General features: G+C 38.4%; 1 protein-coding gene across 5 annotated transcripts in view; it reads right to left on the reverse strand.

The window, feature by feature from the left end:
* Positions 1-389: 389 nt before the first annotated feature.
* The window catches only part of LOC137250227 (uncharacterized), a 102910-nt gene continuing 88009 nt past the window's right edge, over positions 390-15290 (reverse strand). For all 5 annotated transcript variants that reach the window (XM_067782670.1, XM_067782672.1, XM_067782669.1 and 2 more), the window contains 2 exons: positions 2167-2443; positions 390-2108 (listed from right to left, as the gene is read on the reverse strand). In XM_067782670.1, the coding sequence (XP_067638771.1) occupies positions 758-2108; positions 2167-2443 (1628 nt within the window). In that variant the 3' untranslated portion in view covers positions 390-757. The remainder of the gene's footprint in view (positions 2109-2166; positions 2444-15290) is intronic.

The following is a 15290-nucleotide window of genomic DNA, read 5'->3' on the forward strand; positions in this document are numbered from 1 at the left end:
TAAGTCAGTTAAACGAAATCAATTAAAATTTTCTTTTGACTTGACGTTCTTCTGCACGGAGAATTGGTTGAATTCGCTTTGCCACCACCTGGTATGGATTCGCCTTGGTTTCACTTATACAATTCAAAAACTTTTTTCTTACATACCCGAAAATAAAAAAAGAATAGGGAAATTCTCTCAGTCTAGGAAACGTAGTAAAGGTAGGAAATATTCCACGTTTTCTATACCAAATTTGTCACAAATGTATTTCTACGTTTCCTATGCAAACGTGTATTAAATGTACGGTGTGCCTACTATTTTACATCCAAAAAAGTGTGTCGGGATGGAACGTCTGTAACGTTGGAAACACCCATACATACTATAAATACACGGTATTATTTTTGATTTTATTCAATTTATTGTAACAATTCTGTTGCATATAATAAGAATACTTTAAATAATTATCTTTCTATTGTAAAGTACAATGTAATTTCATTTTAGTTACCGAACTAAAGGTAATAATCACACCACATGGGAAAGGAACATAAGAATTTATTCTTTGAATTTGAATACCTCTTCTTAACGAGGTACTTAAGTTTTAAAAACATTAACGAAATAATATTTATGTGTATACGTATTTATGTACGTATGTATATACATACACATATAACTTTAATTTCGCCGTTTAAATACGAAGTAACATATACATACGTAACCAGTACATACATATTCTTAAACACTAAAAAACTTACCACGTACAATACACGTAGCTAGGTCCTTATCGACAAGTTTGTCCACTTTTTATAACCTCTAACAATTGCATCAGATTTGGAGAGGTCTGAACAAGTCCCACATCTTGTGGATCTAAATTAACGAGGCACTTAAAAAATACCGTGGTCATTCTTTGGTCGTTGGCACGTAAAATTGTTGGTGCCATTTGATGTAATACATTCAATCGGAAGTGGTATGAGGAAACATCACTGAACTTCTCGACATAATCGCAAAACATAGTCCAATCAGCCTCTAGAATTATATGTAATAGTGCATCTATTGTTGGTCGCGATCTATCACGACTATAATTTAAAATTTGTCGGCACGCATTGACTTTGTTTAAGCCACATTGTATTAGACAGTGAAATATTATGACCAAAAGCTCACCTCCACCGTTATAACGTTCACAGTCACGCACCATGTTTAGCAACTTAAATCTATTATTTCGATCAATGTAAATTTTACAAAATTGGCGCATATATTGGCTAAAAACTATTTCATGATTATAAGCGAATTTATATGCAACATTAAGATCAACCTCTGATAAGGTGGACAACATATTTCTAACTGCGTCGACATCACGAAATGAGTGGGAGAATTGACATGAAGCGTGTGTAAAACACTTTCCCACTAGAAAAGGTAAGCAGGTGACACCAAAAGTTTTAGCTACAACAATTGCTGGCGGGCCAAAGCTTCTACCATCACCACCATTGCCAGCAGTTTCTCCACGTGGATATTTTATTTGATGTGAGTTCAGTGATGTTGCTATGTTGACCCCAGCATTGAGTGTAAAATCATTTAGATTTTCTCCACCAATTGGTGGAGTCAATTGCAGTTTTTCGCGGATAAGTGGTGTTACTACATCAAGTGAACTTGAGGAAGTAGTGGCAACAGCAGATTGACTCGCATAAGTTGAATGTTGTAAGGTCAGTGGTGGAACTGCACATACATTTTGGACAGTGCGAGTTATCTTTTCGAAACCCACAGGTCTATTTGTATCTGGTTCTGTTTTGATTGATTGTTTTTGAAATGCGTTTGGGGGTAATATAACCATTGGTAACGGCGCTGCCGCTGCCACAGAACCAGTATGATTGCTGTGTTTCACAGTTGCTGTCGTCATAGAAAGTTTGGGTATTTTAAATTTTTTTAAAATTTCGCCTGAAAATCTACTAGTTTCTCTAGTAGTGGGCATTTTGCTAACGTTACTGCTTGAGCATGTTAATATACGACTGTTTTCCGCGGATAATATATTGTCTTGAGTAAGGGCCTTAACATCATCTTTCTCGGTGGAAACGTTGTCTGATAAGGTTTCAATCGAACTGTTTTTATGTTCCGGAAGTCGCTCATCATCTGAAGAACTGAAAAATGCGTCAGCAAAGTACTATCATAAAAAAGCACGTATTATATGGCACTTACTTAAAATATGATGTCGCTAGAGAGAGTGCATCATCTTCGAGTCCATCTTCAAAATCTAGGCAGGCATCGTCCAGTTTTGATTCCATTTCCAGCACAGACAAACTCGTTACAATGTTTTCTTCTTTAGGCACAACTACATTATTTGCTTTCACAGAATTGTGGTGCATTAATTCCTGAGTACATTTCTCGGTTTGCATGTGTAAGTGAAACTTACTGTCTTCAGTGATGTCCAAATTTTCGTATTGGTCGGAATTGTTTTTTTGCAAGTCCTGCTTTCCTATGAAAAAAAAAATACAGCGGCTCAAAATTCAATAAAATTAGACAAAGCTCATTGTTTTATACAGACATATTGTTATTGATATTGGAGAAAAATTACAAAATTTGTACACGTGGATATGCTTCTGATCAGATGGCTCTTCAGGAGTTGAATTTTGAGCTAAAATTTTCGAACATTCATATTTACTTTATACTGGTGTAAAGGCAGACGCCACTATCCACTCAGCTTTATGATTGCCCCGTGGGGAATACTTTTTGGCGCGTTCAACAAAACTTGATTATTGTTGTTATATCGGCCTACTGATATGTAAGATCGCGGGTTCGAATCGAGCTGAAGAAAAAATGTATCATAAAAATAATAATGATAAAATAAATACTGTTAGGCCTTGAGCTCGATTCGAACCCGCGATCTTACAAATCAGTAGGCCGATATAACAACAAAAATTGTTAATATGTACATCTCAGAGCCCGGGAAAAAGTGTCAATAAATATGATACTATGGCATCATTGCCATGAAACAAGTCCAATTTACACATCGACTTTGCAACAGATGTCGCAGCGCTGTGTAAATCAATTGGCAAGAAACAGGATAGAAATAGAAATAATGAAGACAAATACCGCTGTGATAGCTGAATGATTATAGCAGCGACGCCTAATGGCATTGCGTACGCTATCGACTACAAAAAATACTGCGTGTGACGTTCGATCAGGATCTACATATTGCGACCATGTATCCGCCATCTATATATAAAAATCAAATTCTGTGTGTGTGTGTGTTCGCTATGGAAACGTATTTCCCACACTTCAATCCTCACCAAATTTTGGTTATAGGTTCCTTCGATTAACGGGAAGGTTTAAGGCTAAAAATAATTTCGATATATAAAAGGGTCGTGGCACCTCCCATACAAATGGAATCTTTGGTACTGCATAACTTTGAAGGTATACAGGCCAGAACATTAAAATTCAGTAAGGAGTTATATGAGGTCAATCCCTAACACCACCAAGAAAATGTGGAATTGGGAAAAATGGGGCGTGGCACCTCCCATACAAATGGGATTTTTTAGAACTATGGCTGCCGTACAAACTTAAGTTATTTTAACACCTAAAGTTTGACTGCATTGTTGAGTTTGGCTGTTATTCCTTTATATAAATCGATCGACACAGTTACAGATGAAGATCGAATTGTGAATCATCCAATTGAATTTATAAACTCTTTAGAACCACCTGGAATGTCTGCGCATATATTAACTTTGAACATTGGCTCACAAAACTCATGCTTCTTCGGAATTTAGACCCACCAAAATTGTGCAATTGAACCAAACTTTGCGTTAAGAAATTAATGCCGAATGTAATCGAAGCAATAATCATCAACGGTAAAAGCAAAAGTGAAGATGTGCTCATACCACGGATACCAATGATTCCTACAGATTTGCCATTCAATTTTAAGCTCTTACAGTTTCCTGTACGCCTTGCTTTTGCAATTACACTCGCTTACTGTTGCAGGATTAGATTTAGAGAGTCCGTGCTTTTTCCATGGCCAGCTATATGTTGCTTGCTCTAAAGTTGGAACGCCAACAAATTTGTTTATCTTTGCACCGAACCAAAAAACCAAAAATATTGTGTACTCACCATGCATTACAATAAGATACAATAATAAAATGTTTTAAACGAGAATTTCACCAAATATGCGTACAAAATTCAATTCAATTTAGAGAACAGTAAACTAAATTATCAACAAACAAAACAGAAGAAATAACACAACATTCATTCGATCTCGGGCGTTACAACGTACGCCGGGTAAAGCTAGTATACTATATATACGACCGATCTCATCCATTTTTTCAGACAACAATATGTGCAATATACGAAAGCATATGGTGAAGTTTAAAGCTTCAATCTGATAAATTGAGGAAGATATAACAAAAATTCCTCTTTTTCTGAAAAATCGATCCGACCGGTTCCGACAAATGTCTGATCGGACAGCTAAATACACCCGCTCACCAAATTTTATCAAGATATCTCAAAAACTGAGGGACTAGTTTGCGTACAAACAGACAGACGGACAGACGGACACCACTAAATCAACTCAGCTCTTCATCCTGATTATTTCGGTATACTTAATGGTGGGTCTATTTATTTTCTTTTAAGGACTTACAATTTTGAGATTCGTGCCAAAGTTAATATACATTTCATTTTCATGAAAGGTATAATAAAGTAGTGTCATATAGGTATTATTATAGTTTTTGTCGACCTCCCTCCTAATACGGTTTCAGTACTCAAGTAAGCATGTAAACTATATTTGAAAAAAACTAACGAAATACAAGAAAAATACAATCTAGTTCATTAAAAACAAACGAGCCAGTTTGTATTTCGATTGGCTTTTTTGACATTCCACCGTTTTTCTATTTTTTCTGACAAATGAAAATTGTGTTTTTAGTTTGAAAATTTTGTGCATAAAAACACAACTAAAATCAACTCTCTTGTAAAAAAATTTAACCATCAGAGATCGAAATCATTTTCCCGTGTTATTTGCATTGTTTTTATTGTTACAAGTATTAATAAAAAATAAAACATAAACAAAAACATGTCAAACTCACTAATTTTGGGGGAATAGTGGTCTCGTTTTCTCATTATTATTTTTGTATTTTGAAGTTCCCATAAAGTTTCGTCAGTTTTTCTAGCTTGGAATCCAAGACAAAATAAATAGTATCATATAGGCATTACACTAAAAAATTGACAACTAAAAATTATTCAAATATATTATGGGACTGAAAAAAATGTGTCTTCAAAATTGATTCATAGCGAAAATTTTGAAAGATACCAGCCGCAGAGCGGAAATATGTCTAAAAAAATTGTACATATTGTAACGAATTTGCTGCAAATCCTCTTATTTGCAATCCTCTGCTTAGTTCGAATCACTAAACTGTTGAATAAATAACTCCAATATTGAATAATGGAAAAGTGGCCTTTATTAAAGTACTTCACAATAACACTTATACTTTGCTACTCGCTGGCTTAATAACCAAACTGATTGATAACTCAAATGAAACTCTACTATTAGCCGCCAGATCGCGTGCTTAATCAAACTGATTGATAGCTCAACTCAAACTGAAAGCAGTATTTACGTTAATAATCAAATCAAGTATACACATATATAAGGCAGCCCAGAGAGATGTCACACACAGACGCATTTACTTATACGCCTATGTGCGCGCGAGAGACTGTAAACTACAAACATTCACATCAATAATTCAATCTTTATGTATCTACATAAACGAATAAATAATTGCGTCTACACATATGTACCATGTACGAATACGAGCAGCGGAGAGTCAATGCGCAAACACATGCATATATCTGCGAAGTTTGAGAGCTACTGGACTAGTAGATTCTGGAAGCGCCTAAAAGATGTATAAAATTGTGCAATTTTAGTTATAGCTGAGAAGTTTGAGAGCTCATGGACAATGCTAGTACATTCTGGAAAAATGCGAACGAGGAAACCAAAGGGTATAAAAGGCAACAGATGTAGAGGCGCTGCAATTCAGTTTGAGTTGAGCAATCAATCAGTTATTGATTAAGCACGCGATCTGGCGGCCAATAGTAGAGTTTAATTTGAGTTATCAATCAGTTTGGTTATTAAGCCAGCGAGTAGCAAAGTATAAGTGTTATTGTGAAGTACTTTAATAAAGGCCATTTTTCCATTATTCAATATTGGTGTTATTTATTCAACAGTTTAGTGATTCGAACTTAGCAGAGGATTGCAAATAAGAGGATTTGCAAGTAAATTCGTTACAATTGGTGTCAGAAGTGGGATTGTTGAATAAATTCCAGAGGACAACAAGGACATGGCAAAGTTCAGTGAATTGAAGATCCAGCAACTAAAGAAGGAGTTGGAGAGCCGTGGATTGAATACAAGCGGCGTTAAACTCGAACTTCAGGCACGGCTACGAGACGCAATGGAAGCAGAAGGAATTGATGTGGACGAGTATGTCTTTTATCCTGATGAGGACGAGACAACAGCAAAAATTGAAGAAAAAAATGAAACACCGCAGACAATGGCGAACACAGACCTGAACATGATGTTGGCTGCAATATCGGCACAAATGTCCAACATGTCGTCACAATTGGCATCCCAACTGGAATCGCAAAAGACAGAAATAACATCTCAAATGTCATCTCAGCTGGAATCGCAGTCGACACAGATAACATCAAAGATGGAAGAACAAGAGGAGCGCTTATCATTGCAGGTGGCACAAATGTCTTCACAGTTAGAAGCACAGGAAGCAAGAGTAACATCAAAGCTGGAAGCGCAGGATGCAAAAATCCCTCAATTTCAGGCAGAAGTCGATGATTTGAAGGGTCGTATGGAGCAGTTACAATTAAATCGTCCAGCAGTTTCAGCGAGTAATCCAAAGGTAAAAACACCATCGTTTGACGGTTCTGTTCCTTTCCAGGTCTATAAGCTACAGTTTGAGAAGACCGCAGCAGTGAACAACTGGAATGTGGAAGATAAAGTTGCCGCACTCTTCGTGGCATTGAAAGGACCAGCTGCCGAAATCTTACAGACTATTCCAGAGTACGAACGGAACAGTTATGACGCATTGATGGCTGCTGTAGAACGGCGATACGGAAGCGAGCACAGGAAACAGATATTTCAAATATAATTGCAAAACCGCTACCAAAAACCTAACGAGACTTTGCAGGAGTTTGCTTCGGACATTGAAAGATTGGCTCATCTTGCAAATGCGGATGCACCCGTGGAATACACGGAAAGAGTGAAGATTCAGAGCTCTATAAATGCCATACGGGACGTCGAAACGAAGCGAGCCACATACGCGAACCCAAAGCAAACATTTTCTGAAACGGTATCCCATGCATTGACTCAGGAAACGGCGTCATTATTGAGTAAACCAGCATACAAAGCTCATCGTGTGGAAGTAGAAAGGCCAGAGTGGGAAGATACAATTTTGGAAACTCTGAAGGGATCACAACAGAAAAATGCCGGAGTTATGAAATGTTTCAAGTGCGGTAACCCAGGTCACATTGCACGTCATTCCAGTAGCAATTCCAATAGTTCCAACAATGTGGGTGGCCGTAAACGCAGAGCAGAAGGTGATGAGCAAATATCCAAGACCACTCAATCGTTAAACTAAATCGAGTCAGCCGCAAGGGGCGACAGCTGGCTCCCGCAATTGAATGCCCCATAATCTCTATCTCGCAGATTGGAAGAAGATCGAGCAATCTTACTGTTGGAGGACATGTGGACGGAAAGGAACGGTTACTGACTGTAGATACGGGTGCATCTCATTCCATCATTCGAGCGGATTTAGTCAACAAAAAGATAAGACCATTGCTTGGAGCAAGATTACGTACAGCCACGGGAGAGGACACCCAGGTAATTGGAGAAGTAGAATGTGAAGTCGCAATTGGGAACGTCACGGTAGTACACAATTTTATAGTGGCAGAAATTGTTGATGAAATCATAATTGGAGTGGACTTCTTAATCGACCAGGGCATCAAGATCGACATGCAAAGCAAGACGATGCGATATAAAAACATGGATGTACCACTTAATTTCGGCTACGAGAGAGGCTACAGCAGTAAACGAGTGCTGGTGGAAGAGAGTCAGCAAATACCACCAAAATCCGAAGCAGTCATCTGGGCAAAGGTTGATGGAGATTGTGGGACAAACAAATTGTGGGTTGTCGAAGCAGCAAACAAATCAGCACTAAACATACTTGTAGGAAAAACCCTGGCTATGACAAAACACGATGGACGTATTCCGGTAAGAGTACTCAATGAGTTCAAGTCACCACTCAAACTGACTAAAGGAGCTATTTTGGGAAGATGCCAAGAGGCTGAAGTAGTTATTAACTGTGAACAGCTCCAGGAACACGTTTCAGCTAGTAATACTGATCTTTCAAATGACATTACGGCATGGATGCAGGGGCTAGAGGAAGCATATTAGAGTAAGGCAAAACAACTGCTCCTAAAGTACGCGAACATATTTGACCAGGATGAGTCTAAACCAGGCCGCACCAACGTTGTGAAACATCAAATTGACACTGGAGATGCGAGGCCGATCCGTCAAGCTCGACGTAGTGTTCCACTGGCGAAGCGGGAAGTTGTGAGTCAAATCATTCAACAAATGAGCGACAGCGGCGTCATCGAACCATCAGCTAGTCCATGGAGCTCACCGGTAGTACTTGGAAAAAAGAAGGATGGAAAAATGAGGTTTTGCGTGGACTACCGGAAGTTGAATGAGGTAACGAAAAAGGATAGCTACACATTGCCAAGAATTGACGACACACTGGACTCGCTATCTGGTACGAAATGGTTTTCCACGCTGGACTTGAAAAGCGGCTACTGGCAAGTGGAGGTGAAGGAGGAAGATAAAGAGAAAACAGCCTTCAGTGTCGGTGATGGTCTCTGGCAATTTACAGTGATGCCTTTTGGACTTTGTAATGCACCAGCTACTTTTGAGAGACTCATGGACCAGGTACTGAAATGACTACATTGGAAAACATGCTTGGTGTACCTGGACGACATCATCGTATTGGACAAGAACTTTGATGAACATCTTAAGAACTTGGAGGAAGTTTTCCAGAGAATAGCTGGCGCTGGTCTGAAGTTAAGTCCCAAAAAGTGTGCGCTGTTTAAAAAGGAAGTCAATTATTTGCGTCACAAGGTAACGACAGAGGGCATCTGCACTGCGAACGAAAAAATAGAGGCTGTAAAGGATTGGCCAAGACCACAGAACCTACATGAATTGAGAAGTTTTCTTGGGCTGTGCACATATTACCGCCGATTTGTACCAAATTTTTCCAGCGTAGCCCATAGCCTCCATGAGCTTACAAGAAAAAACAAAGCTTTTGAATGGAAGAAGGAGCAAGAAGTGGCTTTCCAAACATTGAAGGAGCGTTTGTGCACTGCCCCAATGTTAGCATATCCGATTCCAGGAGCAACATTTATTCTAGATACAGATGCGAGTGGATATGCTATAGGAGGCGTTTTATCACAACTGGTCGATGGACAGGAGAAGGTAGTTGCACATTACAGCCGTTCGATTGGAAAACCAGAGAGGAACTACTGTGTTACGCGGAGAGAGCTGTTGTCATTGGTAGAGTGCATTAAACATTTTCACAAATACCTCTACGGTCAGCGATTCCGTGTCAGGACAGATCACGCAGCGTTGAAATGGCTTCTGCAGTTCCGTAATCCGGAAGGACAATTGGCACGGTGGATCGAGCGACTACAAAGCTATGACTTTTCCATTGAGCATCGAAAAGGTAGTACCCATGGAAATGCTGATGCAATGTCACGAAGACCATGTAGTCTGGAATGCAAGCACTGTTCAAAAGCCGAGGCTAAAGAAGACATTATAGATGTCCGGCTAATGAATATAACATGTACAGATGAATGGGACAAGGAACAGCTAAGAAAGTGCCAGCTAGAAGATGCAGATCTGTCACGTGTTATGCAAGGGCTCGAACGAAATGAAATACCAAACAGAGAAGAGATGTCAGCAGAGAGTCCCATTGCGAAGTCATATTGGGCACAGTGGAACAGTTTAGAATTGATATCCGGTTGCCTTCATCAAGTATGGGAGAGTGGGGATGGTAAATACAAGAATAAACTGATAGTTGTTCCCAGAAAGAGGATTCCTGACGTGCTCGGCGAGCTGCATAATGGTCCAAGCGGAGGTCATCTTGGAATGACGAAGACGCTCGAGAAGATTAAACAGAGATTCTATTGGGTTGGTTGCCGTCAGTCGGTCACTGAGTGGATTGCGAACTGCGAGGTTTGCAGCAGAGCGAAAGGGCCCATAACACGAAGTCATGGCCAGATGAAGCAATATAACTCAGGTGCGCCATTTGAAAGGATCGCCATGGATGTGGCAGGTCCATTTCCTACTAGCAACCGCGGAAACAAATACGTACTGGTGGTTATGGATTATTTCAGTAAATGGCCAGAGGTATACCCAATCCCAAACCAAGAAGCAGAGACAGTAGCAGAAGTGGTTAAAAACGAATGGGTTGCAAGGTATGGTGTACCAATGGAGTTACATTCTGACCAAGGCAGGAATTTCGAATCAGCTGTGTTCCAGGAAATGTGTAAGTCATTGGGCATTCGAAAAACACGGACAACTGCATTGCATCCTCAATCCGATGGTATGGTAGAACGATTCAATAGAACATTGGAGGAGCACTTAAGGAAAGTAGTAGACAAGTACCATAAAGAATGGGATATCCGCATACCATTATTCTTGATGGCTTACCGATCAGCAGTGCATGAGACAACGGGCCAAACCCCTGCAAAAGTAATTTTTGGCAATGACCTTAGACTGCCAGCTGATTTGAAGTTTGGGATAGATGCCAATGCGGAGAGAAATGTCAGGAAATCCACTAGTGATTTGGAAGAAGAGCTAAGAGAAATACATGATCTGATAAGGCAACGAACAAAGATTATGAGTGACAAGATGAAAGCCAGATATGATAAAGCAATGAATTCAGAAGGGTTTCAAGAAGGAGATTTGGTGCTGTTATACAACCCACAACGTAAAAAAGGTTTGTCCCCGAAATTGCAGTGTAATTGGGAAGGCCCATACAAAGTTGTAAAACGGATCAACGATGTAGTGTACCGCATACAAACCATCGGTAAACCACGAACCAAAATGAAAGTGGTCCATTTGGAAAGGCTGGCAACGTTTAGATCGAGAGATTTGTCTGATCGGGACGATCAGACTTAGGTGGAGGGCAGTGTCACGGATATTAGCATCACTAAGTTATCCCATCACTAAGGCGATGCTAAGGCCATGCCAAGCAGTATTTACGTGAATAATCAAATCAAGTATACACATATATAAGGCAGCCCAGAGAGATGTCACACACAAATGCATTTACTTATACGCCTATGTGCGCGCGAGAGACTGTAAACTACAAACATTCACATCAATAATTCAATCTTTATGTATCTACATAAACGAATAAATAATTGCGTCTACACATATGTACCATGTACGAATACGAGCAGCGGAGAGTCAATGCGCAAACACATGCATATATCTGAGAAGTTTGAGAGCTACTGGACTAGTAGATTCTGGAAGCGCCTAAAAGATGTATAAAATTGTGCAATTTTAGTCATAGCTGAGAAGTTTGAGAGGTCATGGACAATGCTAGTACATTCTGGAAAAATGCGAACGAGGGTATAAAAGGCAACAGATGTAGAGGCGCTGCAATTCAGTTTGAGTTGAGCAATCAATCAGTTATTGATTAAGCACGCGATCTGGCGGCCAATAGTAGAGTTTAATCTGAGTTATCAATCAGTTTGGTTATTAAGCCAGCGAGTAGCAAAGTATAAGTGTTATTGTGAAATACTTTAATAAAGGCCATTTTTCCATTATTCAATATTGGAGTTATTTATTCAACAGTTTAGTGATTCGAACTTAGCAGAGGATTGCAAATAAGAGGATTTGCAAGTAAATTCGTTACAATATATTGCTAGTACAGACAGGGTTCACTCGCAAATATCAAAGTGACGATACCGTACTAAAATGGTTTTGTTTTTGCTTTCGATAAAGGATTGTTCTTAAATTTGTTTTCTCTCTTGTCAAACTCATGCCCAATTTTACAGTAGTCGATAAAGCTAAGTTTAAACTAGGTTTGCTTAATTTCGAGTCAAATTGAAACTCCAGTTAAACTACAGAGCAGTTTTTCAGTCACTGTTAAGGCCGCCTTGGGGCAGGCTTTTTTGTACAGCAACATTGGTTTTTTATTATCTATATAATTTGTATGGCAACAGCTGGGTATAGTTTACCCACCAACATGGAAAAAATATTTCTCCAGGCTTAGAGAAATATATATCTAGCTTTGAAGTTGATTTCCAACCTTATTTTCTAATTATTGTTAAACCTAATAGTTCTCAAGTTGATATCCAATATCATTCTCCAATCACTATCCAACCTTTGAGAAATTTTTTAAAACTTGCAGTTCTCAAGTTGATATCCTACGTCATTCTCAATCTTTTTTTAGACATTTTGAAAAATTTATAGCTTTCAAATGAATAACCAGTACATTTCCTCAGTTGATATTCTACATTGGATATCGAGTTGAGGAAAAATCTTCTCCAAGCTGCTACCACAAAAGCCAACAACTATTTATTGTCAGAAATAAAGCCCTGGCTGGTAGCCGTAATGAAGTGTTATAAATTGAAAACAAGCAAGGAAGGCTAAGTTCGGGTGTAGCCGAACATTACATACTCAGCTGCCAAATTACAGCTTGCAAAACTTTTAAATTACCTTCTTTTAAAAGTGGGCGGTGCCACGCCCTTTGTCCAAAATTTTACTAATTTTCTATTCTGCGTCATAAGGTCAACCCACCTTCCATGTTTCATCGTTTTTCCGTTTTGGTAATGAATTATCGCACTTTTTGGGTTTTTCGAAATTTTCGATATCAGAAAAGTGGGCGTGGTTATAGTCCGATTTCGTTCATTTTAAGTAGCGATCTGAGATGAGTGCCCAGGAACTTACATACCAAATTTCATTAAGATACCTCAAAATTTTCTTTTTTCGCCCATATTATTTTGATATGTATATAAAAGTCTATATCTATCTCGATTAGTTTATGCCTTTACGGGGTACCGTTATGCGAACAAAATTAATATACTCTGTGAGCTCTGCTCGGCTGAGTATAATAACTTATACATGTTTTATTTACTGATCGATGATTTCATCACCTATTCATTTATTACATTCGTAAAAATTTTAATGAGTTTTAAGACGTATTTTACAATAATTTCTTTTATTAAATTATTGTATTTTAATTATGATGGTAAAACTGAAAAGACTGGCTGATCTTATAGCTGTTTCGACCCTGTCAAAGATCTCTTCCGATATCTATATTTTTTTATTATTATAACAACATTACAACGTTACAACGTAACAATATTAATACTTTTTTACACAAAATTTAGTTCACATTTTCATTTTATTCTCTATTGCGTATCTTTCGTTTTTGACAAATCGCGGTTATATGCACTGGTAACGATTTTCGGTTAATTAATACTCCGGTAACAAATTTACCAGTAACGCTCAGAGCGGAGCGTTAGAGACTAATTAAAAATTGACGTTAGAATTCTAACCCTTTTTTCGCTATCGAGAATAAAGCCCTTTTTGTCGAGAATGCTATAATTCTCGACAGTTTCGCAAATCGTCATCTAACCTTCTACCTTAGTGAAACATAAATACTTGTTGCGTCTAAGTAACTTTCTAACCATTGTGAATTCATACAAGTGAAAAATCTTTCTATTCCTCCATTGCCATACCTACCTGTCAAATAACTGCCGACAGGGAGAACGGCTGTCGCGAATGGTCAGAGAATGGAATAAAGCTGTGTTTTTTGGTCGCGGTTATTATTGAAGTGCCACGAATTGCTAATTTGTGTTTCAAACCAACTTTTGTTTCAAATGTATCCACAGAAAATGAGATTACAAATTAATAATAATTTTTAAAATGTCGTTAATAGATAAAATATTAACAGCCAGTTAAATCAACATTTTAAAATATGTAAATAACGCAATGTACCAGTTGTCTTAAAAATTTTTTGAGCAAATGATTTAAGTAATCGAACATGATTTAAGAGGTGATCCAGGCTGTTTACTATTGTGAACGGTTTTTTACCTCCAACATTCGCCACTTGTATGAATTCACAATGCTTCTAACCATAGTACAGGTCTACAAGTAGGATATGTAGCATCACGCACATACACAGCCACGCTCACCTGATAAAATGCTTGTTGTTGTTCGTTTTTTTTTTTTTGTGGATGCTATTTGGCACTGTTGAAATTCTTAGGTCCAAGAAAAGTGTACTAGCTGCTAACGAAAACTGCATAAAATTTTTATTGTCAAATTACAAAGAAATATCCTCATTTACTTTCAAACGAGCACTTAATTACATCTCTCTTTAATATGCATATGTTTTGGACAATTTTAATTAACAAATTGTGATACTTTATTACCGGAGACGATTGCTAAAACACGAACAAAACCGTCGGGGGAGGTATTAATAGACGCGTTTTTTCCTCGCTTCCAATAATTCGAATATTTCTTCGCCTTTGGACTATTGATAACAGGACAAAGCGCGTCTTTTCATTTCTCTTTCCACATTTTTGGACGGGCTATTGCAGTCGATCTCGGTTTCAAACTGTTTTTCGCGGAGAACTTTTGAGCGGGTAGAAAAACTTAGCACCCGTGTTTGTATTCTTAACACTGGAATAACTACGCGTGCTCGGATACCCCAATTCAAGACTTTTGTAAAATTTTCTGTAGGAGCCATATAGGTACACTACATTTTCATACTAAATTCGTTCAAAAAAATGTACCATCACAGCAACCCATATCTGATATTGCGCTCCATTTTTTGTTTCCCTGCGTCGCTTTCCACGACAGCAACCCCGGTAATTTTGACACTTCGTTCAGTGTCAAACGCATGTTCTACGTAGGTTCCACTGAGTTTCACAATAGTTTGACACTGACCGAAGTGTCAAACGGCAGTGTGTTAGAAAGAGAAAGGAATTGTTTCCCTCTCACAGATATCACACTTGTAAACCTGTACTATGATTCTAACTTTCGTTTTGCTAGTTTTCAAATGGTTATATATCAATTGTAGATGAGCGATATCGAAAACCGATATTTCGAACTGTAATGTAAGCCTAAAGCTGGAGACATTGGTGCTTTATCGGTAACCGTATCGGTACCCTTATAACAGCTGTTTCGACCAACCTTATGAGAATCAATGCAATCGATTATTGGTGCCACTAAGGTCGTAACCGTATCGTAGCCAACCAATTGG

This window comes from Eurosta solidaginis, chromosome 4, assembly GCF_040869045.1.
Source record: "Eurosta solidaginis isolate ZX-2024a chromosome 4, ASM4086904v1, whole genome shotgun sequence".
Taxonomy (NCBI): domain Eukaryota; kingdom Metazoa; phylum Arthropoda; class Insecta; order Diptera; family Tephritidae; genus Eurosta; species Eurosta solidaginis.